Source organism: Prenolepis imparis, unplaced genomic scaffold (assembly GCF_030444845.1).
Source record: "Prenolepis imparis isolate NDT839.2.m4 unplaced genomic scaffold, iyPreImpa1.0 SCAF_2, whole genome shotgun sequence".
Classification (NCBI taxonomy): domain Eukaryota; kingdom Metazoa; phylum Arthropoda; class Insecta; order Hymenoptera; family Formicidae; genus Prenolepis; species Prenolepis imparis.
This window is the reverse complement of record NW_028141160.1, coordinates 21,441,683-21,464,780: the sequence shown is the minus strand read 5'-3', so window position 1 is coordinate 21,464,780 and position 23,098 is coordinate 21,441,683. Positions and strand designations below refer to the sequence as shown.

Below are 23,098 nucleotides of genomic sequence, written 5' to 3'. Positions count from 1 at the left end.
AGATAGAAACGTATTAGCAGCGGGACCGGCCGGATGCCTTTTCGGCTTACTTCAGTTGAATGAAAGACGCCGTGGCGTCTCGACGCGTATCTTCAACGTTTCTTTAACGCGCGATTTTATTATTAAGTTCTCTCCGTCGTGCGATTTCTGACGCGTATCTCGCACGCATTGCGTTACGTGAGAAAGTGAGTAAAATTGATTTTTCCGATGTGCGCGCTCCCCGTACGATTGTAATTTACTGCGCGCAATTTTGCCGCAGTAAATTACAATGTCGGAGCAATAAAAACATCGCGCGCCGATTTGTTCCCAGCGAATGGAAGAGCCACGTACGTCTCTCCTACGTATCGCCGTAATCGCCGACAAGTGGGCAGATCTCGTTTAATCCAGAGTTCCACGCAGCGATCAACCATCGAGTAAGATTTTATTTATTTATTTAGTTGTTGAAAACAAAAAAATCACGTGCAGATAGGAAGAACGTATTGCCAACGTAAGAATGATCAAGATAGAGAAAACAGATGAAGAGAAGGTTGCAAGAGGTTTGCATTATATTTATACTATATACATTCTCTCTCTATCTAGCGAATTGTTGCTCCGATCTATCGGCGATCGGAGGTCATTTGAATTAATTACTTTTCGTAATATATATTAGATAAGATGGAATGCGATGAATTCTCACTCGCTGCGCTTCGATTTGTTCGCGCGAGATTCGCGTTTTATCGTCCAATTTTATTGGTGTCAATTTGTCTCGATGATGATGAAGGAAGTTTCGCGACAGCTTCATTACTTCGTAACATACAGATACATACAATGTTTGCCAGTCCGTTTAACAAGGAGGTTTACACAGCTGGCGGTCCAGCTTTTATTTCGCTCATTCCGACCGTGTAGACATAACGATGAATATGCAACAGCCGTATAGTTTGTATCGTGGGGAAAAGTATATATATATATATTCGCGTGCGTGATTAATGACGCATATATCAATTAATGCTGAACAAAATACATTTATAGTATCGACTTTTTAATTATAACTTTTATCAGCGATTAATGGACGGATCGTGACCAGCGCGCGCTTGTTATGAAATCTAATCTCTTTCAGTTTATATCTTGATTTATATACGAAACTTTAATTAAATATCTACGTCTCATTTATTTCACCCATATGCGCGTCACGTGTAAATGTTCAATTACAAATTAATTACGGATAGTTAAAGATTATTTTCGAATAACACGCTGTACCATCTCTCCACGAACACAGAGTCCTTGGCTCCGGTATGCACGCGTGCGCGCGCGATTATTCCGTGACGAAGAAGAGGCGCACTTTACTCTCCGGAGTTACTCGTCGGACGTAAAAATTCGGTCATGCGCCTCGACCGGTTTTCTCCCGTTCCTTCTCTTACCTCGGAGCCCGTTACCTGGAGTCCGCTCCCTTACCTAAGACGAGAGTCGCGCAGACCTCGACGGCCTTCCACACCGTTCGTATCGCAAAATATACGTACACAGATTTCTCGCGGACAGAGTCTTGACAATCATCAGACGCGCCTACTATTTTTGCCCGCCGCGTCAGCGTAATCGCGTCTATTTTTGTCCGCGTATTCGTACATGTTGAAAATAAACAACTTTTTCGCACAGATGCGCGAGACGTCCGCCCGAGATTTTTCTTCTAATACGAGTTTGAAGGATGAATAATATGAGAAAAATGCGCGTGTCGCGTGTGATTGTGTCCTGTCGATAAAATCAGTTGTCATAACAATAGCCAGTCGCGAATTGCAGGTGCACTTTGTTTTTTGTTTTGTTTCCGAGAAGGAAACTCGCGACTGTCATGTCGAATAAGACGAGCATAGAGATTAATCTAATGCATGTGCTCTCGTGCAAAACGCAGGATGTTACGAATATTCCGTTCTTATTACGTAAAAATACCCAGAAATACTTCCTCAAATAATATATTCTTTCCGTTTATATGACTTTTTTTTATACGGACTTTGAATGATTATACGATTCCAAGAGATAACGATAACATCGTCGGTTCAAACAAATTAATAGATTGATCATCTCCTTCCGTGCTATCTAGCAATGAATCATTTATATTTATATTATTTTCTGTTATCTATACAGAGTTTATCTGTTAATTCGACCCTTTTTCTTTCTCTCTCTCTTTCCTGGCCGCAGATTTCGCGTAAACGACGTAAGCATTCAACGATGATTCAACCACCGATAACCCTTTGACTGACGTCGTCATTGTTGCTTGAATTAAAATTGTGCATCAATGACGCGCGAAGGTAGCACGACGGAACAATGACGAAGTCGAAGACAAAGGAGAAGTCCTATCATCAATGCACGTTCCACTTATTCAACTCCGATTCAATTGCGCCGTGAAAATCGAAGGTATCTGACGTGATGCTGACAATCTTTCCGTGAATATATGTATGCACACAAACACAACGGGAGTACGGGAGATCGCGTTGCTCTGCGGTCGTAAAGTGCTACATTATTAAAGAGGGGGAGAGATGGAAATAGGGACACGAGAGAGACGACCGTGAGAGCGCGAGGGGAAAGGAAATTGTGGACAGAGAAGTTGTGAACGGAGTTATTCTACCCGCATGGTTACAAACTATAAAGCCGGATGAATGCATACGTCCCTCTCGCAAACATGAATGGTGCGCGCAAATGAGATGTATAAACAATATATATAGATTACCATTGCATGAGCCTTAACTAATTACTTTTTGTATATATATACACATTTAATAATTATTATTCTATATACTGTATTTATATATACATACATATATTACATGTATATATGTATATGTACAGAGAGAAAATTTTCTCTTAGAATTTACCCTGAAAATCATGGTAATCGTGGGACAATATGGTATGGAAAGAATTTTAAAAATATGTTTGATTAATTTTACTATACTTTTAGTAGAATTAATCAAACATATTTTATATTTTATTGTGATAGATATTATTATGTTTTATTGTGATAAATATTAATCAGGGAAATTCTCATAAAATTCTTTCCGTACCATATTGTCCCACGATTACCACCGATTTTCAGGGTAAATTCTAAAAGAAAATTCTCTCTGTGTATATTATATGTATATTTACTAGGAAGAAACAAGATATTATATATATAAAATATAAATTTATAAGTGCATATACATATATATATATATATATATATACACTCTTCTCATTTATAAACATATAATATATGTATATATACATATATAAATATCTACGTGCGAAATATAGAAAAAGAAAACGTGGCACTTTTACTCTTAAAAAATTCACACTATTGTGTGCAAAAAACAATATTTCACATTATAAGGATGCATAGCAAATAGCAACACGGCTAGATCGCGGTCACGATGATTCACGCGCATATTACTGGAAGCCCGGAAACATTGTTTAGCGTTTAATTATCATAATAACGGTGATGTTTGTGCTCTCAGACGAAAAATTTGCTAAAACATTGTCCCGTTTCGCGGAACTTTTCCATCACTTTTGGCACGCGACTCTATTTTCTCTGGCCCGCCGACACAGAATAGAACTTCCGGACTTGGATCGAGTCGACTCGGCCGATTGTGTATCATGATCATGCATGAGTGATTAAGGTACCCCACGCATTCTACAACACACACTCGTGATGACTCGGATTTTCCGAGTACATGATACAAGTGTGGTACGAATAGTCGGCTTAGTCAAGGCCATTTTCACGTAAAACAGACAACTGTCACGTCACGGCTTCCGAGTACAGTCTCAAGTCGCGAAGCGTCAATTTCGCAGAACGTTCTTTGTTCGTATTCATTTAGACATTAGACTTATGCTTATTACGCATACATACATCGTACTTTGACACTTGTAGTCTCACCTCCTCGCCCAACTTCGCATTTACTGCCGACTTTTATAATCGTCTGACTCGAGAGATCACGTTTATTTGTCTAGAGTTTCTCTGTCAAAGTTCACGGACGATTAGATCCAGTATATGTAATATAAAAAGTGCTTCCGTCCATTAAGAAAATGTAACTCCCTGTGCATTTTAGATCGTTCGAACGGATATGCGCCTACACAAACAGAAAGTTCGACGAATCGATCGATACGCGAAAACAGAATCACGAGATTCTCCTTTTCTAATAATATTTCGTGACGAGAATCAGACAGCTTTTGTGCATCGCGATAACTCTCTTGTAAATCTCTGCTTTGGCACATTTATATAGTATAAACGCGATGTATAGAACAATCGTTGATTTCACGTTTCATGCCCCCGCGCGATTACGCGGAAGCAAAAGACAAACGCTTCGATAATCGGATCATCCATAATTAATCCATCCGCGCATTTCGCGCATATATTTGCATTCTGATCGACAAACATGGCGTACATGTTGATTATCCATCCATTATCATTATCAGCAATCTGATATTATATATGAAGAAGTAGGTCTTTTGGAAAAAGTAGGCCTTTGGAAGATTATTCTTTTGAACGCGCGGACTCCATGTTTACGCACACGCACACATACGCATATATAAATATAAAGATATATGTATACATTGTATATAATCTTTTACACACATGCAAAAATGTGTACCACGGTCTGCACCTGTCTGTTACCTTTGCCAGTCGCGATGCGTGACTTTCACTGTTGCAATACTCCGTTATTATGTAAGAAAGGAGTCCGTGCGATTCATTCAACCACGAAGGGGGTTGCTACGCGCAGTAATTTGCCCGTATAGAATTTTCTTGTCGTATTTTGTTTGCATTTGAAGGAAAACGTTAATGCATTCCTTTTTTACGAATGCATTTATGCAAATCTAAACGTTAATTCTTTTTTTCTATCGACGAAAGAAATAAAAGACATGTCGTCGCGTGTCATCGTGTGTCATCTCAAAATACTTGTCGGAATTCGATGCAACGCTATCCGATGATAAACATTTTTTTCCCGGTGTCAACTTGCAAATGATCCTTCAAGCAGCGTCGAATTGTATCACACGTTCGCGTTTAACATATAACTTATCGAGGTATAAAATGACAGCTTTGGCATTTATGTTCACGATATCAAACGTATGCATATGATTGTCAACTATGATGAAAAAGAAATCTTTTCTATTTCATCTTTTTTCATTATATTATACATATATTTCTCGGGGATTGCCTATGAGTAAATACGTGTGTGTATTATTATTAGATATAATGTACTTAATTATTAGATAATGAAAAATTACATAAGCAATTTAATGTTATGTTATTAATTCCGAAAGTGGTTTATACATTTCGGCGATCTTTCGTTTATATTCTCTTGTGGGATCGATCGTGTAACAGTGTAACACGATGTAAGTCCATTATATAATTTTGTTTTCGCCTTATTAACGTAACGATGGAAAGTGTGACGCAAAGCCAAAAATTCTATTTTAAGTGCGAACGAATAGGCGGAATATTTATTTGTTTCGTCGGCTTCCTTTACGCGATTTCAACTTCTTTGGAACGAAACGACTATACGGAACCGTAACGATTCGTGTTTCTCGCTCTCTAAACTCCGATTCAAACGTATTATTTCTATCTGTGCGTTCACGTACGCAACGAGCCGTGAACGATAATGAATAGCGAAAATGCGCGCGTGTACATGTCATTTATCTAATCTATTGCCGTATATATCGACCATGCAGTCACCGATGCAATGATCCGATCGCCAACATCCTCATGGTGCATCATTCAATGCGAAATGTCACCGTATCGTGATTTCGCGATCGCATACGCGTTTAATCTCCCGTACACGTTGAATTTATACAGGATGTATCTAAATAAGTGCGAAAAATTTTAGGAGATGATTCTTTGTCGAAAATTAAGGGGGATTTCTTATATAAACATATACTCTTATCCGTTAAAAAGTTCTGATAAAAAATTAAATAGGGGTTGTTAATTTCATCCCCTTATAACGATACAGGAAGATCAAAAAAATATTAATAAATATCCTTTTTATATTAGTGGAAAATATCCGCCAAGTTTCATTTTTTAATTTGTCTGAAATTTGAGAAAAAAAATAAAAACTAAATTTTTACCTCCCTTTTTTTATATAAGAAACCCCCCTTAATTTTCGACAAAGAATTATCTCCTAAAATTTTTTGCACTTATTTAGATACACCCTGTATACATGAGACATATTTGTCTGCAGACGGAGATGCGTTTAGCGTTAATTGTGTCGTGCGAATATACGGATCAGTATCTCTCCTCTATTCATGCTCATCGGTACGTTGACGATCTTCTCGCGTCAATCATATAATCGCGCCAGAGATAAACGCTAGAGATAACGATAGCGTCGTGTATATATTATGAGGTGCAGTTAGATAATGTTAAGATAAATTAGTCGGTCGTGGTTCATCGGCCAATTGTCAATATTATTTTCAAAGAGATGCCGGAATCATCGCAGTAAACTCTCGAGCGGAAAATGAACGATAAAAAAATGAATATAATCTTTGACAGGAAGTCGTGTAGATAGAATCGAGTTTAGGGAGAATAGAAAATGTAGCAACTCGATCCTGAAACTCACTAAAAACTTGTATGTTAGACATTTTTAATGTTTCTAGGAATTATTAATATTATTTCACGCGGAAAGAAAACAGATTTCACTTTCTACAAAATTCTTCGTTAAGACAAAAATAATTGAATACGTTTCTTCTGTTTTTATTTCAATTTAATATAATATTATTATGTTTAATATAAATATATTATTATATTAATATACTATAATATTAATATATTTAATATAATATTGTTATATAACATGCTACTGTTTTTTACACTATTTAATGTATTATATCTAAGTGTATATTTTTATTCTATTTTTTTATAATTGAGTTGAGAAGAATGAAAAATCTGTAGTAGTCATAGAATTTGTTATTGAAAGTTGGTGTCTGTTTCAGAACTAATATACTATTCAGAGTTTAACAAAGAAATAGATTTCACTCTCTACAAAACTCAAATATATTTCTCATCGCATATTTTTTGTTTTCATTTAATGACACGATACTATTTTTTGCAGATTAGTTTAGAATGTTTTCCTCATTTACAATCTGTTTTACAATCGAATTTAAGAATAGAAAATGTCCAGTATAGTAGCCATAAAAACTCGTTTCAAACTTTATCTTTGTCGCAGCTGCTGCATTAAGATTCGAAACAAACACATGAATCAATTTTTCCTTTCAACAAGATTGTTTACGTCTCTGTAATCGAATATATCTATCGCACCACTTTTCTTTATCTTTTCTCTCTACGATTTCTACGACTCCGATACGACACTTTTTCTCGTCGCTTATCGGCCTTAACGGCCTTCGTCGTCGCCATTCTCGTAGGCCGACGCCCATAATCGTCCCTGCATCCTTTGTCCGTGTATCCAACCGAGATCCCGAGAGAATGATGCACACATCCCGCGGACGAAGTTCGAGATGTATCATTTTATCGCGAACTCGCCCCACATCCTGTGACTCGTGTCAGACTCATATACACGCTCGCACCTACGCCTGCAAAGTCCCTGAACTCTTTTTTTCCTACGTAAACGAATTAATTCTCCCCTCGATCGTATATACGGGGTCGCGCCAAGTTGCAAAGGGTCGGTGTCCCCCTTCGATCGCGGCAGAATGAAACACACACATAGGCCTGCTGGAATTCGGCTGTACGAAAATGGCGGGGTCGGTCGTTTAATCCCGTTCGATTTTCGAAAAACCCAGGAGATATTCGAAGCTAAAGACGCACGAATGGAAAAAATTCTCTTTCTTGCACAGAGAGAATTTTCTCTTAGAATTTACCCTGAAAATCATGGTAATCGTGGGACAATATGGTATGGAAAGAATTTTTAAAATATGTTTCATTAATTTTACTATACTTTTATTTTATCGTGATAAATATTAATCAGAGAAATTCTTATAAAATTTTTTCCATATCATATTGTCCCACGATTACCATGATTTTCAAAGTAAATTCTAAGAGAAAATTCTTGTCGGTGTAATTTTACAAAGTTTTAACTTGAAGACATTTAGTTTTGAGAAAATGTTCTTTGTGTGTAAAACATATTTTTTTCCTCCCGATATGAACGTGACTTTGTCGAAAAATGTACAAAATTCAGGTAGAAAACGAGCTAAGAGAGCCAAGCGCAACATCGCAATTTATTTTAAAAGTCTTCTTTATTTAATTTGACCATCTTCAGCAGATCGATTAACAAAAGGAAGGAACAGAACGTTTAAATTAAATAAAAAAGACTTTTCAAACAAGTTTGTTGGGCCTAATTTTTGCTTCTATATTAGCCCGTCTTTTACCTGAATTTATATTTATATATTGGAGTTTTTTCGTTATTTGATTATACAAATTTATTTTTAATTTATTATTACACAAATTTACATTTTGCGTCTCTCTAATCGAATATACCTATATTGCAACATTTCTTTTTATCTTTGTGTAATTATAGTGTGCGAAAGTTTTCTCATCTGGAAAAAGACAGATAAATAAAAGCACGTTATAAGCATTATTTTAGACTCGTGCGATCGCTCGTGTCTAATACCGGTTGTTCTCTATTATGTACGACTCGCGTCATTAGAGCGATTTCGTGAATTCACGTGCGTGCATGTGTGCATATGTATACGTACGTACTATATGTATAGTACGCACACAACTCTCTTCTTACACACGTCTCGTCCGACTCGGAACAATCGCGTTACGCTCACCTCTTTTCTCACTCCCCAACGCGTAACTGTCTGGTAACATGTACAGTTACGAAAGACTCGAGTGAGCATACACGTGTTATTGTGTCCGTCGCGACAATAATTATACCGATGCCCGGAGTTTTGTACGCACAAAGGAGCGAATTGTGTCACATGTCGCGCTTTCTTCACGTTCTGTGAGAAAAATCGCGCTTTTCCGGATGCGCTTCAGAAAAGTCGCACGCGTATTATAATCCTCTTTCTTTAAAGCATATTATTCGATTTCGTTGGAAGCCTAATTTAATTATCGGAGCAAAGAGTCGATAGTACGCGGAATAATTACCGCAGGATGTAATAATAGCACTCCGGTATCGAGACACTATATCCGATAAAAATGTTGACGATAATAATGGTCTCGTTATCAACTACCAGACGATCCTTCAAGCGACGTCGAATTTTATCTCGCATTCATGTTTAATATAACTCGATCGAGGTGTAAGGTGACAGCTTTCAGAAAATGTATGTACGCGATGTTAAACACGATATATAACACGAGTGTCAAACCATGATGATAAAATAAAGTCTTTCATGGGTTAGCTCGTACGGTTCATCATACGGTTGTCCTACTCTTTCGAGGTGGCAGAAAAAGAAGGAAGCTCATTTAGACGTTTAATAAGATCAAATGCGATTCTTCATTGATGTCGATCTAATATATCTAATATTACAGCACTTTTGGTCGCCGTTGAAGCGAGCCGGCTGATTCGCAACGTGAATCATAGCGCGAGTCACATAAAAACGCAAACACCCGTATGTCCAACACATGTGCAATCTCTGATTCATGTATTTTACGCGAGAGCACTCATTTCCGGTCGCGGTGAGCACGCGACTGAAATTTCGTCCGATAGAACCTCGCGAAACCCGGATCGAATGTTATTCATCGACAAACAGCACTTTTCATCGATATTCCAAGCGAAAAGTTTCTCGCAACCTCGTTACGATATCGACACGCGTCCTCGTTCGATAAAATTATGGGGGACCCTCCGACAGAAAATTCTCCTCCTCTGCAATAATTCACCGCAATTTTAGTCGAAGTTGCACGGATTTTTTTTCGCACGAATATCACATGAGCGCGATAGGATCGTCGGTGCCTTATCGGAGTAACGGAGAACTTCTTATTAGAGTTACTTATTGTTAGAGTGATAGCGTTTAAACTATCGCAATACGAGATGCGCGCGAGTTTATTTATGTTAAATCAAGATCCGCAACTGGACATTCGTTCGCGATATCGCTTCGTATATAGCGATCGTGATTCATTATGATTATGAACAGAATGCAGAGTATAAAAGTCGAGCGGATGAGATTTCTCACGAAGCGCGAGATGGAGAGAACAACCGCATTATAAAGCTCGATAAAACGCATAATTGCGTCCTTTCGTGTCCGGTTTATAAAGTATGCGACGTTCGTGCATTTTGCGATCGTTCGCGTAATAATTCGCAAAGTAATTCGCATCGTTGCGACATACTAACTCAGCGTTTGTAACACGGCGTATCTAACTTTCAGATCGGGGAACAGGTCAACGGCGGGTTTCTTTTTCTTCTTCCAAAACGCTTCCAAAGCTCGAACCAACGCGAAGGAAAGGTAATCGCGATAATGCGATGAGACGACGATAAGGTCGCAGGATTTTTCGCCAAGTTCAAAGTCATGTATCGATCAGCTGGAATGAGGTCCGCGGTCCGTTGGCTGACTGCGGTCGTCGTCGTGATTATCTTGGGAACGACGACGGCTCTCGAAGGACCGAACATATGCACTCAGCAAGAAACGTAAGTGTTCCCCACATTAAATCTGGAATACTTATTAATTAATTCGCGGAACGCACGCGCGCTTGCATAGTAAACATTCGCTCGAGTCTCGTTCGTCGAGCGTGAGTTATCGCTAATGTTGGGAAATATTATGGAATGTTATCTATTTATCTGTATTATCTTTTTTTAGATACACGATAACGGTGAAGGTGTCCGAGCAGAAACCTTACACCGTACGAGAGAACACGTGGTGCTTCAGTTTTCCACCGAGATGTTCCAAGTACAAAGTTGTCTACCGAACGGTCTACAAGGAACAGGTCCGCTATTTTCCAACAAATAGTATTTCTTTCTAAATTTTAACGAGATCTGATTTAAGAAGAGAAAGGGAGAGAGAGAGATTTGATTTTTTTTTGTTATTAATGTTTTTACAATAAATTTGGGTCAAAGAGAAGAAACTAGGAGGAACGATTCTCGATGAAATGTCGATGAACGTCATTCGTAATGTTATTACGCGCGCTTTTTGTAGGAACTGGTGAAGCAAAAACCCGTGGAGGAATGCTGCACAGGCTACACGAAAACCACGAACGGCGACCGTTGCATTCCAGTCTGTTCCGAGGATTGCCGCCACGGTACTTGTATTGCCCCTGATATCTGCAAATGTGAATCGGGATATGGCGGACCATTGTGCGACTTCAGTAAGTGAGCCTAGCCTTCGTTCGATATTAATAGAGCGCGCATTCACATACATTTCTTATACACATACTTAATATACGCTGCGTTTACGATTCAACATACTCGAATAAATAGAGTATCGTGTAGGGATAATATAATACTTATAAAAATAAATTTCATCTTTATAAAATGATACTTTACGCAAAAGAAATATTAGCATACTTTGTAAGGAACATACATTGTTATAAAATTTCAAACATCTAAAACACATTTTAAAAAATTTCAAGTTACAAAATATCTAAGAATATACTTTCATTACGATTAAAAAACAATATTAGCTATTTTCACATCAAAATATTTATGTTGAAGAATTATTAAAAATTTAATTTAAATTTGGAATTATTAAAAAAGACCGTCAAAGAGAAATAACGCGCGTAATTTTGTACACCAACGAGGATGAAAAGTTGGTTCAAGCGACGTAAACACGAGGCGATTTATTTTTAACTTTGCCGTACGAACAGAGTGCCCGTTGGGTAAATGGGGCAGAGATTGCGAGATGGATTGCAAGTGCCAGAACGGGGCGGCTTGCGACCCGTTTGACGGCAAGTGCATATGCACGAGAGGCTGGACCGGCGTGTACTGCGATCAAAAGTGTCTTCCCAACCGGTATGGGCAGGATTGCGTCGAGGAATGTCGTTGCAGAAATGGTGGTAGGTGCCATCACATTTCCGGCGAGTGTCACTGTGCCTCTGGTTACACCGGACCGCTGTGAGTATTTTTTCTCGTTGTCCGACAGTAAAACTACATTGCAATTTCTCGGAGAATTTATCGGTGTTTATCGGATCTCTTATCTATGCTCACATAATCATATCTTTTTTTCCATATTTTTCAAAAAGATATGATTAGAAAAATTCTTGAAAAAGGTTCTTTAGCTTAAAAGTAAAAGTAAAAGCACTAATAAAGGAACTACAAATAATTTATCCTGAAATTTTTAAATAAAATAAAATAAATTTTGAAATACATAATTTATTCTAATATTTTAAAATGGAATAAAATAGATATTTTTTTACAAACAGATAATATTATTAATGATGGCTAATGATTACTGTGTTACACAGATGCGACGATCTGTGTCCAGTAGGTAAGCACGGTGAAGAGTGCAAGTCGGAATGCCGTTGCCAGAATGGCGGATCCTGCAACCCTCAAACTGGGGAATGCTACTGTACCCCTGGCTGGACGGTAATACGAAATTTTATGCAATTTTCAATTCGAAATGTATTAATACCGCATAAAATAATTTGACGTGATGTCTGTCACGCAGGGTTCAGTCTGCGCGAATCGATGCCCGGAGGGTTTCTGGAGTAAGAACTGTTCTCAGATCTGCGACTGTTATAACGGTGCCGGTTGCCATCACGTGACGGGCGAGTGCCAGTGCAAGCCGGGCTTTTACGATGACAAAGTAAATATCCGATTAATTGTATCTGTAACGCGATGTTAAATCGAGCGATAAATAATGTCTCTTTTTTCTCCTTGATACACGGAAAACAGTGTCTGAAGAGCTGTCCCGCGGGTACGTTTGGACTAAACTGCACAAATAATTGCACCTGTGAAAACAATGCCGCCTGCGATCCTACTAACGGTACTTGCATATGTGGCCCGGGCTGGATAGGCGAAAAGTGCGATCAACGTGCTTGCGATGACGATTTATACGGGCCCAATTGCGGAAAGGTGAGAGAGAGAGAGAGAGAGAGAGAGAGAGTGTGTGTGTGTGTGTTTCTGTGTTTCTCGTAAAATATTCCGTTTAAAAACTCCCACATATTTTAAACTGTACCCAATTGAAAGGTCTGCGAATGCGAGGACGACAACACGGAACTTTGTCATCCATGGACCGGACAATGCTCCTGCAAGGTGGGATGGGACGGCGAGATCTGCGCCAGACCGTGTCCCTTCTACATGTACGGCAAGGATTGCGAAAATCATTGCAACTGCAGGAACAACGCGCAGTGTTCGCCCATCGACGGCACTTGCATCTGCGCGGCTGGATATCGTGGCAAGGATTGCGACGAGCTGTGTCCCAAAAACACCTTCGGGGAGGATTGCGCACAGACGTGCGCCTGCAAGAACGGAGCTACCTGCTCTCCTGAAAACGGGCGCTGCAACTGTACGGCTGGTAAGTGTAATTTTATATCGCGGATATAATCCAAGCCTGTGTAATTACAGAAGATTCTCATTTGGAAGACTTGTTTAGAGCAAAGAGTTGTTTAGATGGATTTATCAGAGAAAAGTGTTAGTAAAACTGTCTGAATTCTTTTGAATTTATTTAAATATTTTTTTCTCATTTTTTATCGTTTTTTTGTAAAAGTCTCGTCGATATTATCTCACAATTACTTTTGCACAATACTTTGCATGATGTATTAAACGATCCGCCTTGTCTGCGATGTTCTCCATATTTTTCCCATTTCGTTGTAGAAAGCTCGTCTGTAGAATATTTATCGTAATCATGTTCACCATAGAATCATTTTTATTAAAGTCTCTCAATGTATTTCCGATGAAGAAGATATTATTCGACATCGGTAAGTACAAAGTGGATTACACGTATCTGTATGACGTTTTGCCAGGATGGGTCGGTGTACTGTGCGATCGTCCATGCGACGACAAGTCTTACGGCAAGGACTGCGAGAACAAATGCAAGTGCTTTAACAATGCGGCCTGCAATCCGCAAAATGGTAAGGTGGCTGGGTGGCGATCCTTTCCTTTAGTTCGTGTTAACTGTTTGTTGTAACCCGATAAAGTTTAATTTTTCGTTTTTAAAGAAATGTACAGTGAATATTGTGCGCGTACGAGATATAAATCCCTGAATCCTTTTCCCTTGCACTTGCACCTGAGAAAACACGCGTTATCTTATCTATACACACGCAGGCACGTGCACGTGTGCGGCTGGTTTCATCGGCACGCTGTGCCAGGAACGTTGTAAAAAGGGCTTCTTCGGAAACAGATGCAATCAGATTTGCGACTGTGTCGAGGCGAACACCGTGGACTGTGACTCCACCACCGGGCATTGCAACTGCAAGGCAGATTGGCGAGGTTTGTTGTATTTCGCGTTCGATATTCGCAACAAAATTACATATTATATACAATTATCGCGAGACGCGTTTCATCATTTGTTCAAGAAATTATTTATAAAAACGATTATACGGGAAAAATACGCAAACCATATAGCTATCCATCGCGTTATCTCAGTCTAGGAAAAAAGTAGTATGAATAAAAAAAAATAAATAAATGGTAAATGCAACGAAAACACATAAAACGCGGCCGCTTGATGCGGCAAGCGAAGAAATTTCGTTTCTCGAGACGGTTTTGCTTTAACATCAAAACAGGAATTCGATGCGAAACAAAATGCCCGGAGGGTCTTTACGGCAAGGATTGTCACTCGCATTGCGAATGCATGAATAATAGTTCGTGTGACCCCACAACCGGAAGTTGCGTCTGCGCCAGGGGCTGGGAGGGCCCCGATTGCTCGCAACCCTGCAAAGAAGGATGGTACGGGATGGGATGCAAAGAGAAATGTCCGGAAAAGATGAACGGTAGGAATCTTCAAATTTTTACAGATTTTTGATCCCTTTTGCATGCGTGATAATTCGTTCAAGTAAAATTTTAATTATAATATTTAGATTAAGTTGCATGATTGCTTTAGATATGAGTAACTGTGTTTTATAGACAGCATAAAATAAAAACGATTTATATCGCACACCTCATAGCAAATTGCTTTACATTTAACATATTAATTTTTTATATGTAAATAATTTTTATAATTATATGTATAGTGTATAATACACACATAGGCTATTAATAATCTCTTTTTATAATGCATAAATCTTAACACTTGGTCGATCGCTTTCATGGAAGATATTTTTACGTAAGTTTAATCATCTCGCCGCAATAGTATCACACGCACAGTTAGAGAATATGAGTCGAATAGAGTAAAATTAAAAGATTTATTTTTATGATGACATTTAATACACATCCGGAGATGTAGATAACATACTCTTGATTGTGGGATGTTTCTTACGTATTTTGCGGTACAGTTATAACAAAATTCGAAGCAGAAAAACAATTTGACCGCCAATTGCGTAAACGTTTGACGTAAGCGGTAGTCGTAAACTTTGTTTCTTGCTCTTTGTCACCGATAGTTTTTATCTCACCGACCATTTCAGTGAGTATTTCGAGTAATCATTGTTTTATCTATTTTACACGGCTGAAACGAACAATGGATAGTGAAAATAATCACAACGAGATTAGAAAAACGAATATACAGCCGGGTCTACACGCAACGTTTTATTCATCGTTTTGTCTGCGCAGTTCAAGAGGTTGCAGACAAGACATTGCGTCTGGACAGGAAAACTGTGCAATTATGTGAACTGCACGGAGACGAATGCCCAAGAGCATAGTTTTCCGTGATTTGCACAGACATGTCGGTGCATGTGGACGCTCCGTTCGTCTTTTCTACACATGATGCTCAGTTTTTTTCAGATAAATTGCAAAAATTGACCAAAGTAAAACTTCCTCCATGATGGATTTTGCAAAAAATAGGTAAAACGATGCTGAAAACTGTGCTGTGTGGATACTACTAAACTGCAACGATTTTTACATCGTTTTACCTGTGCAGTCAAAACTGAATAAAAAAACGTTGCGTGTAGACCCGGCTTAAATATAATTTTTTTTTACGTAAATTTTTTTATCGCCTGACAAACTAATTATTGTTTTCTTTTCTAGGAAACATGACTTGCGATCACGTGACCGGCGAGTACGTCTGCCGTTCGGGATACCTGGGTCTGACTTGCGAGCATCCGTGTCCCCCGAATCGTTACGGGCTAAATTGCGCGAATCATTGTCACTGTAAGAACGGCGGAGAATGTCACCACGTAACAGGCAAGTCGAAAGATCTTTCCCTTTGGAAAATGTCCATCTTGTTTATTCCAAAGACCTTCATCGAGGAATTTTTTTCAATCTAGGTGTTTGCCAATGTCGACCCGGCTGGCAAGGCGAGTATTGTCAGACACCCTGTGCGGAGGGCATGTATGGTGTAAATTGCACGCAGCATTGTAAATGTCAGAACGGCGGAAAGTGCCGATCCAACGATGGTCATTGTCGATGCGCGGAGGGATGGACCGGAACTAGATGTACCGAGAGTAAGTTTGGAAAATTATAGCGAATACTGTGGCAAGAGATGTAAAGAAGAATATATATTCTTTTATTATACAATTATATTTATCATAAATCTCATCTCGATACTCGTCGATTTCAGTTTGTCCCGAAGGATATTACGGTGATCATTGTATGGAACCTTGCGAATGTAAAAATGACTTCTTTATGTGCCATCCAGCCGAGGGCTGCATCTGCAGACATGGATATTCAGGTACATTTAAAATTTAAAGTATACTTGAGAGATTAACTTTATGTAACAAAACAATATTGAGGTTTCCTTGTGTTTTAACAAGCTACATCAAAATTAACGAATGATTTATTTCAGGTGAGAATTGCGATGAGCAGTTATTCTCCCGCAATGTTCAAGAGAAGGAGGAGGGAGGATACGGACACATTGTGGCGGTCGTATTTGCGGCCATCATTGTGGTTGGCATTTCATTGACCGGGTGGATGTACCATCGTCGCAGAGTAGCTGATCTCAAGAACGAGATAGCTCAAGTGCAATATATAGCCGAACCTGTACCCCCGCCAGGTAAATTACTTTACTTCTGTTTGCGAGTCACGTTGAAATTTTATTTATCAAAGATTTTTATCGTCGAGAAGAACTCAAACTCTCTTTGAACAGTCAAAGTATAAAGTCTTGCTCTTTGTCTCGTAGAACGAAATCAATTCGACAATCCCGTGTACGCGTATCAAGGTTCCTCAAAGTTCGATGACGGCACTACTACTTTGCTAAACAACTTCCAATTCCGAAATAATTTTCTGCATAAAAATATAAACACTGAGAAGGCTAAACTCGGCCTAGGTAGTTCCACCGACGACGAGGACGACTGTAAAGGTATCGCACGCTTGTTAACGACTAAATATATAAAATTTTACGCAAGTGTACGAATAATTTTGTATTGTTGCTCAGGAGCATACGGACTGCAGTACGACCTGAAGAACAGGGACGCTGATATGGGAAATCCAAACTTGAATGTGTATCACAGCATCGACGAGATGGACGGCAAGAAAGTCGAACATGTCTATGACGAGATCAAGCAGAACAACGAGTCGGAATATGATGAATTGAATCAGCCGCGACCGGTAAGCTGGAAGCCAAGTCGAACACTCAACGGTTTTTTGTCGAAATCGCGTGACAATCCTGGACCTAGTTCGGCGATAGACAAGGATCCGGAATTAGGTTAAACCTAAGATTTCCGCGCAACGTTCCTCACTTTCAACTGCCCAGGTTTGAAATAGAATTTTACAAATGTCTTCATTGTTTACTCATAGACTATCCTTTCTATGAGTAAATTTGTGGTATTATTTTCATTTCAAAAAATTTCTTGTTGTTAGTCTCTATGGAGAGAGAGAGAGAGAGTGAGTGAGTGAGTGAGAGAGAGAAAGAAAAAGAGGAAGAGAGAGAGAGAGAGAGAGAGAGAGAGAGAGAGAGAGACAGATGCTAACATGGTTAATCACTAAAATAGTTTTGTAAAAAATATGTCGGATGCTATATATATTTATGTGGCAAAGTACGCAGTATTACACTGAATATATATGTTTAAAAGATTTCAAATTTAGATAAAAAAATTTGTATCTCTGATCAGATTGGATTTTTTAATCTATATATTGATTAGACACTTTTCCAATTTAATAAGTTTATTACTATTTGCATTTCTTTTTTAACATTTTGTATAACGCTTTAAATATAAGGCAGGAAGATCGAAAGCAATGAAATTTTTATGCTGAATTTTTAATCTTTAGCTTTTACTTGAAATATCGATCTCTGCCATTTTTTATTTATAATGAACTATCTTATTGCGATATCTTGAAAGGTGAATGTTTTTGCATGTATATAACAAACTTTTAAGTATATAGCTTTAATTAAATTATTGTATATCTCTCTCTATTTGATACGCGTGAATATGTATCGTTAGAGAAAACATATTAGTTTAAGCAGCTGACAATGATGAACAGGTGATAAGAAATCAAATTATGAATAATGCAAATACATGAAGGTCCGGAGAATCCTTTAGATAGTTTTATTCGTATAGTTATCGATGTCATGATTATAAAAGTATTTAAAAGGATTCTAATGATTGTTGATTCTAAAATTATATAATTTTAACATATCTTAGAATAAATAAGTAGCGTTATATCTGGCACGTGAATGAATGCAATTTTATAAATGCAATAAATTAGATAATTATGAAATTCTACGCAATAAATTAGGCAATTATTATATACGAGAAAAAGAAAGTATAAGCGTAATTTTTGTTTAATTTTTTTATCACTTTATTCTACTTAATCATAACGTGATTCTTATCAGCTAGGCTGTAATCGGAAGACGCGAATACAAATTTTAAGAGTATCGAGTTTTTTATATTTTTTGTTGTAAGGAAGAAGACAAAGCGTGTATGCAAGATTTCACGGGACTTTGTTTTTATTCTCCGTTTTGTCTTGCAATTACCTTGTGATATAATTCTATTTTTTCGTATTATATGTATCTTGTAGTAAATGAAAGTTATATTAGAGCATCGCGCTCCGTAATGTGTAACTGATGTTTAAATATGGAGAATTCTGATCGAGGTTCTTAGCAAATGAAAAGATTCGCAGGATAAATAAAAATGATAGCATACATTTAACAATAAGATCATGTGTATAAGAGCAGGGAAGTCAGTGTGATAATACCGTAATGTGCAGTGTTAATATTCGAAAAGATTGACAAGAATATTTTAATAAAGATTCCAAAGACACTTTATTGCGATCGCACGTACACAATTGTATAATTTAAAAATAGTTTGTTCTATCTCGCTCCTCATCCATTTGCATTTAAATAAATCATTTCGCAGATTACACAGTTTTGCATTGTACGGAGCGCACATCTATTCTTAAGATTATTCTATAAGAGAGTATTTTTTACTATTTAAAGACATTACATAATCAATCACACTGTGACTTTCATCATCGATATCAACGCCTTGTAAATATTTCTATGGCGGAACCTAAAAAGCATGACTCGTGATTTTTTTTGTAACGGGATTAACCGTCTCTGAGTCTACGTGCTTGTACGATTTCCCAAACGGGCGGAACGGTCCAGTAACATCCGCCGAAAAACTGCAGCAACGCAACCGCGCGAAGGCACACATTCTCATCTGTCAATCAAATGCCAAAATTAGTGGATAAATCGAAGAAAGCAAAATCCGAGTCTTTCTCTCTTATTATATATTGCCGTATCTCTGTTGCGCGTTGCGTACCAAATCTGAGAAATATATCTCTGTAAAATCTCTTGTAACTAAAAAAAAAATAAAAAAAAAAACAAAAGAAGAAAATAAATCTCGATGTTACACAAAAATACGCACTATGCACGAAGCAGAAGATCAGCACGCCTAGTCCGACTAAGGTGGAGAATAACTTGTGCGAGCGATTCGCGAATTGATTTCCCAGCACGTCGCACAGTGTTAAGTCCTGGCAGGTGAACAAACTGCCGATGCTAATTCCACCAAGTAGCGAGCATGTCAGAAACCAGTAATAGTTATTCGTATAAGATAAGGCTACAAATAAGACGTTGATGAAAATTGTGTTGTAATTTCGTGTTAAAAAATATATAATTGTGCATTATTAATAAGTAATTAATATCATATAAGAGAATAAATGCTTTTATGATACTATATTAAGTAATGTTGAAAAAATGCGCGCGAGAGATAATTCGCTTGAAATATATACCTAATAAAATAATACTGCCGAGCCAACAGGCGATCCCGAAATATATCCTTCTGTATTGTGCGGTGGTCGTGATGGACCAACAACTGGCGATGCTAGGCACGAAGGAGCCGATGCCGGCGACCACCAGCAACGTCACCCAACCGTCCAAGTGGTAAACGGACGTGACGGCGTTTCGTTGCAGAAACACAGCGGGTACCAGGATCCAGAAGTAGAGCGAACCGGCCTTCATCCCGATCCACGTCACCACGGCCGCCCAGAACCGGAAGTAGCGAACCACGCGAAACTCCTGCTTCCACTTGTCGCCCGAGCGCACGATCGGATTGACGAAGAGCTCGACATCCTCGTCCGGTTCCTGATACGCGTAGATGCTATTCATCTCGCTGAACAGAGGCACAGCGTTTCTATCGCGCTTATCACTGTTCTCGTAACCGACATTGTCCACGCCGTTATTCTGTCGCTCCGACTCTGATTCTATGTCCGGGGATATTCTGATGCCCAATTCATTGTCCTCGTCGGTCGGCAGAAGCAATCTGTGTTAATGAAAACGATATTATTAATGACCCATTGGTGTTTATTGAATACATTTAAAACTAGAAGCCATTATAAAATTACTAAAAATTATGCAATCGATATCGAGATATTATTCTTTTATCTACAATAGAAGGGGAGATGGGTATTAATTTGGACAATTTTTCTTGATATCAACTCCAGGTTTTCAGAATTTTTACTTTTAGATTGTCAATTTGCTTGTGGAACGTCCATATTAATGATGGAGTGATTCATTTTGTCAACAGTAAAATAATCATAGGATAATGTCTTATTTGTCAAAAGTCAATCTTATGTTATGTTCTTCAAATAATTATTTCTGAAGAGCTTTCAGTATAAGTTTTAAACATATCAACGTGCACACAATGTTGCGTCATCTTAGTTCTTTGTAATTACAAAGACATCGCACTATCGACCTGATATATTTTTAAAAATTAACGTGAAAATTCTGAAAACCCGAAGTAGATATATATCGTCCAAATTGATACCTTTCCTTTTAGGACAATTTCGTGATTAAAGATGAGTACTATCAATTTGTGAATTTTAGTCTGGAGATTTAGAAGAAAAATGTCCCGTCACCTATAAGGAGACGCTCGTTGCGGCGGTGGAGAGCGCAAGGTCAGCGTGCCTAAGGCGGTGGGAATGAAGACGATCGTCATTAACAGGATACCGCTCTTCAATCCTGTCTCCACGAGTAAGAAGCGCGTGAGCGCTGGCACGATCGTGAAGCCGAAGGAAGCGGCGACGTTCTTCAGCGTCAGCACCAGCGGCAGCCTCACCCTGAAGTGCTTCCGCAGGACAGTCTCGCTCTCGACGATCACGAAACTCGCTCCTACACCCATCACCGCCCCAGCACTCATGCTGGCCAGATACGCACCCGCACCCCCGGTCGCCAAGTATCCAGAAGCTATGACACCCGTAGTAAGGAGGGTCACGCCGATCAGACCGACCAGTCGCGGTATTGATGCCAGTTCGGTGATCGTTTTGGTCCATGGATCTGAAAGATGGAATGAGCGAGAGTAGACAGTCGAGATCACAGATGAACTTTAATTCGATTGAACTAGGTCGAATAAGTACCTGCCAGACTCCAAAAGGCGACGAACAATATTGGCGTCAGGGTGATCTTCATACTCCACAAGTCATAGTAAAATAACGCGTTATCCGTAATTAAATATCCCAGCACTATGCCATACATCGACAGGACGCTAGGCACGGTTATCTGTATAAGTTTTATAACGTGTAAAATTAGTTCAAAATTAGTACACTAGTGTTTTTATATATATATATTTGTATTTTATAAAAATATTTATTAATTTAATATTATTTATATATATTACATATATTTACATATTTTTTATATATTATATATAGGTATTAATTTATACAAATATTTCTTTTGCTTTATGAAAATACTTGTATTTTATACAATATTTTATTAATTAATGTTTTCAATGCATCGTGATTTAATAGACGTATGGTACAGGGTGTCGAGAAATATAAGCACAATAATATCAAAGATATATATGTACTCACCTACCGAAACAATTATAGACAATTATGCAATTACTTGGATTTATATATCGTATATAGCAATAATGTGTGAAAGATCGATTCAGTCAGACGCGTGTTCCTCATATCTGGCAAACTTACGTCGAAAACACACACCTGGAATAAAATTATCTTTTATTTCCCCAAGATTTTCGGCGTATTTTATAAGCGGCGTCGTCGGCTTGTGTGCAATAAAGAGGAAAGATAACAACATACTTCGATAATATATTGAACATATATTTCCGAATACCCTGTATCGCGTCGAATATTGATCGATCGAATATTTCTGTTTTTGCTAATTAATTTTATCTAATTGTTTTTATAAATTAAAAAAAAAATAGCTACATTTATACGCTGAATGAACAGGATTTAATGAGATCTAATGTCTAAACAATAAGTGGAAAAACAACTTTCGTGAAGTACACTACGTTGATTAAGTCGCACCTGAATGAAGACAACACCGAGGAGAACGAACCACGAGTAACCACCATCTGGAGCTGTCGGTCCGAGCTCCGGGAACGAACTGATGACCTCGTCGAGACGAAGTCGTCCGACGAGCGACATTTTCCCGGTTGCGTTCGCGTCAGATAACAAGCAGAAGCTCGATGTAAACTAGTGCGAAAAATAAAAACGGTAATGATGAAAACGGTAAAAAGTTCGCAAACGCGACACTCTGCCGTTTCGAGCGAATAACAACTGAATTAAGGTAGTTTATTCTGCGCACAATATCTAATCTTGGATAAGATGTGACGCGATAGCCGATGATAAGAAGGCAAAATCGTGTTGATGATCGCACCTGCCGCACCTCTACATTTACGCACATCTCTGAAATTTAATTCGCGCGTGATTAATCCATTTTTTGCTACGAAAATTGATGTACGAACATGAAAGAAATATTTTTAAGATGCTCTGAAATAACAGTTAAAAGAGTG

The 23,098-nt window shown here is 38.3% G+C and overlaps 2 protein-coding genes across 5 annotated transcripts; one reads left to right on the top strand and one right to left on the bottom strand.

The window, feature by feature from the left end:
* Nucleotides 1-25: 25 nt before the first annotated feature.
* Drpr (multiple EGF like domains draper) lies at nucleotides 26-19,903 on the top strand. Of its 3 annotated transcripts, XM_083031741.1 has the most exons (19): nucleotides 26-185; nucleotides 311-413; nucleotides 10,249-10,508; nucleotides 10,678-10,804; nucleotides 11,014-11,182; nucleotides 11,681-11,927; nucleotides 12,278-12,398; nucleotides 12,481-12,618; nucleotides 12,708-12,887; nucleotides 13,002-13,329; nucleotides 13,778-13,885; nucleotides 14,079-14,243; nucleotides 14,537-14,743; nucleotides 15,933-16,088; nucleotides 16,172-16,348; nucleotides 16,465-16,575; nucleotides 16,690-16,896; nucleotides 17,023-17,202; nucleotides 17,278-19,903. In XM_083031741.1, exons 3-19 carry the CDS (start codon nucleotides 10,390-10,392, stop codon nucleotides 17,550-17,552), a joined length of 3,015 nt encoding a protein of 1,004 aa, XP_082887867.1. In that variant the 5' UTR covers nucleotides 26-185; nucleotides 311-413; nucleotides 10,249-10,389; the 3' UTR covers nucleotides 17,553-19,903. The 3 variants fall into 3 exon arrangements, with proteins under 3 accessions (XP_082887867.1, XP_082887869.1, XP_082887868.1); XM_083031742.1 differs by lacking the exons at nucleotides 26-185; nucleotides 311-413 and adding an exon at nucleotides 2,127-2,382; XM_083031743.1 differs by lacking the exons at nucleotides 13,778-13,885; nucleotides 14,079-14,243; nucleotides 14,537-14,743 and having other exon boundaries at nucleotides 26-413.
* Nucleotides 19,080-23,062, bottom strand: LOC145932640 (uncharacterized). 2 transcript variants are annotated; one of them, XM_083031745.1, is made up of 7 exons: nucleotides 22,611-23,062; nucleotides 22,152-22,283; nucleotides 21,696-21,837; nucleotides 21,198-21,615; nucleotides 20,073-20,602; nucleotides 19,709-19,900; nucleotides 19,080-19,501 (listed from the first exon to the last, which is right to left on the bottom strand). In XM_083031745.1, the coding sequence occupies exons 3-7, from the start codon at nucleotides 21,811-21,813 to the stop codon at nucleotides 19,389-19,391; spliced, it is 1,371 nt and encodes a 456-aa protein (XP_082887871.1). In that variant the 5' UTR covers nucleotides 21,814-21,837; nucleotides 22,152-22,283; nucleotides 22,611-23,062; the 3' UTR covers nucleotides 19,080-19,388. The 2 variants fall into 2 exon arrangements, with proteins under 2 accessions (XP_082887871.1, XP_082887870.1); XM_083031744.1 differs by lacking the exon at nucleotides 22,152-22,283.
* Between the last annotated feature and the right edge of the window lie 36 nt (nucleotides 23,063-23,098).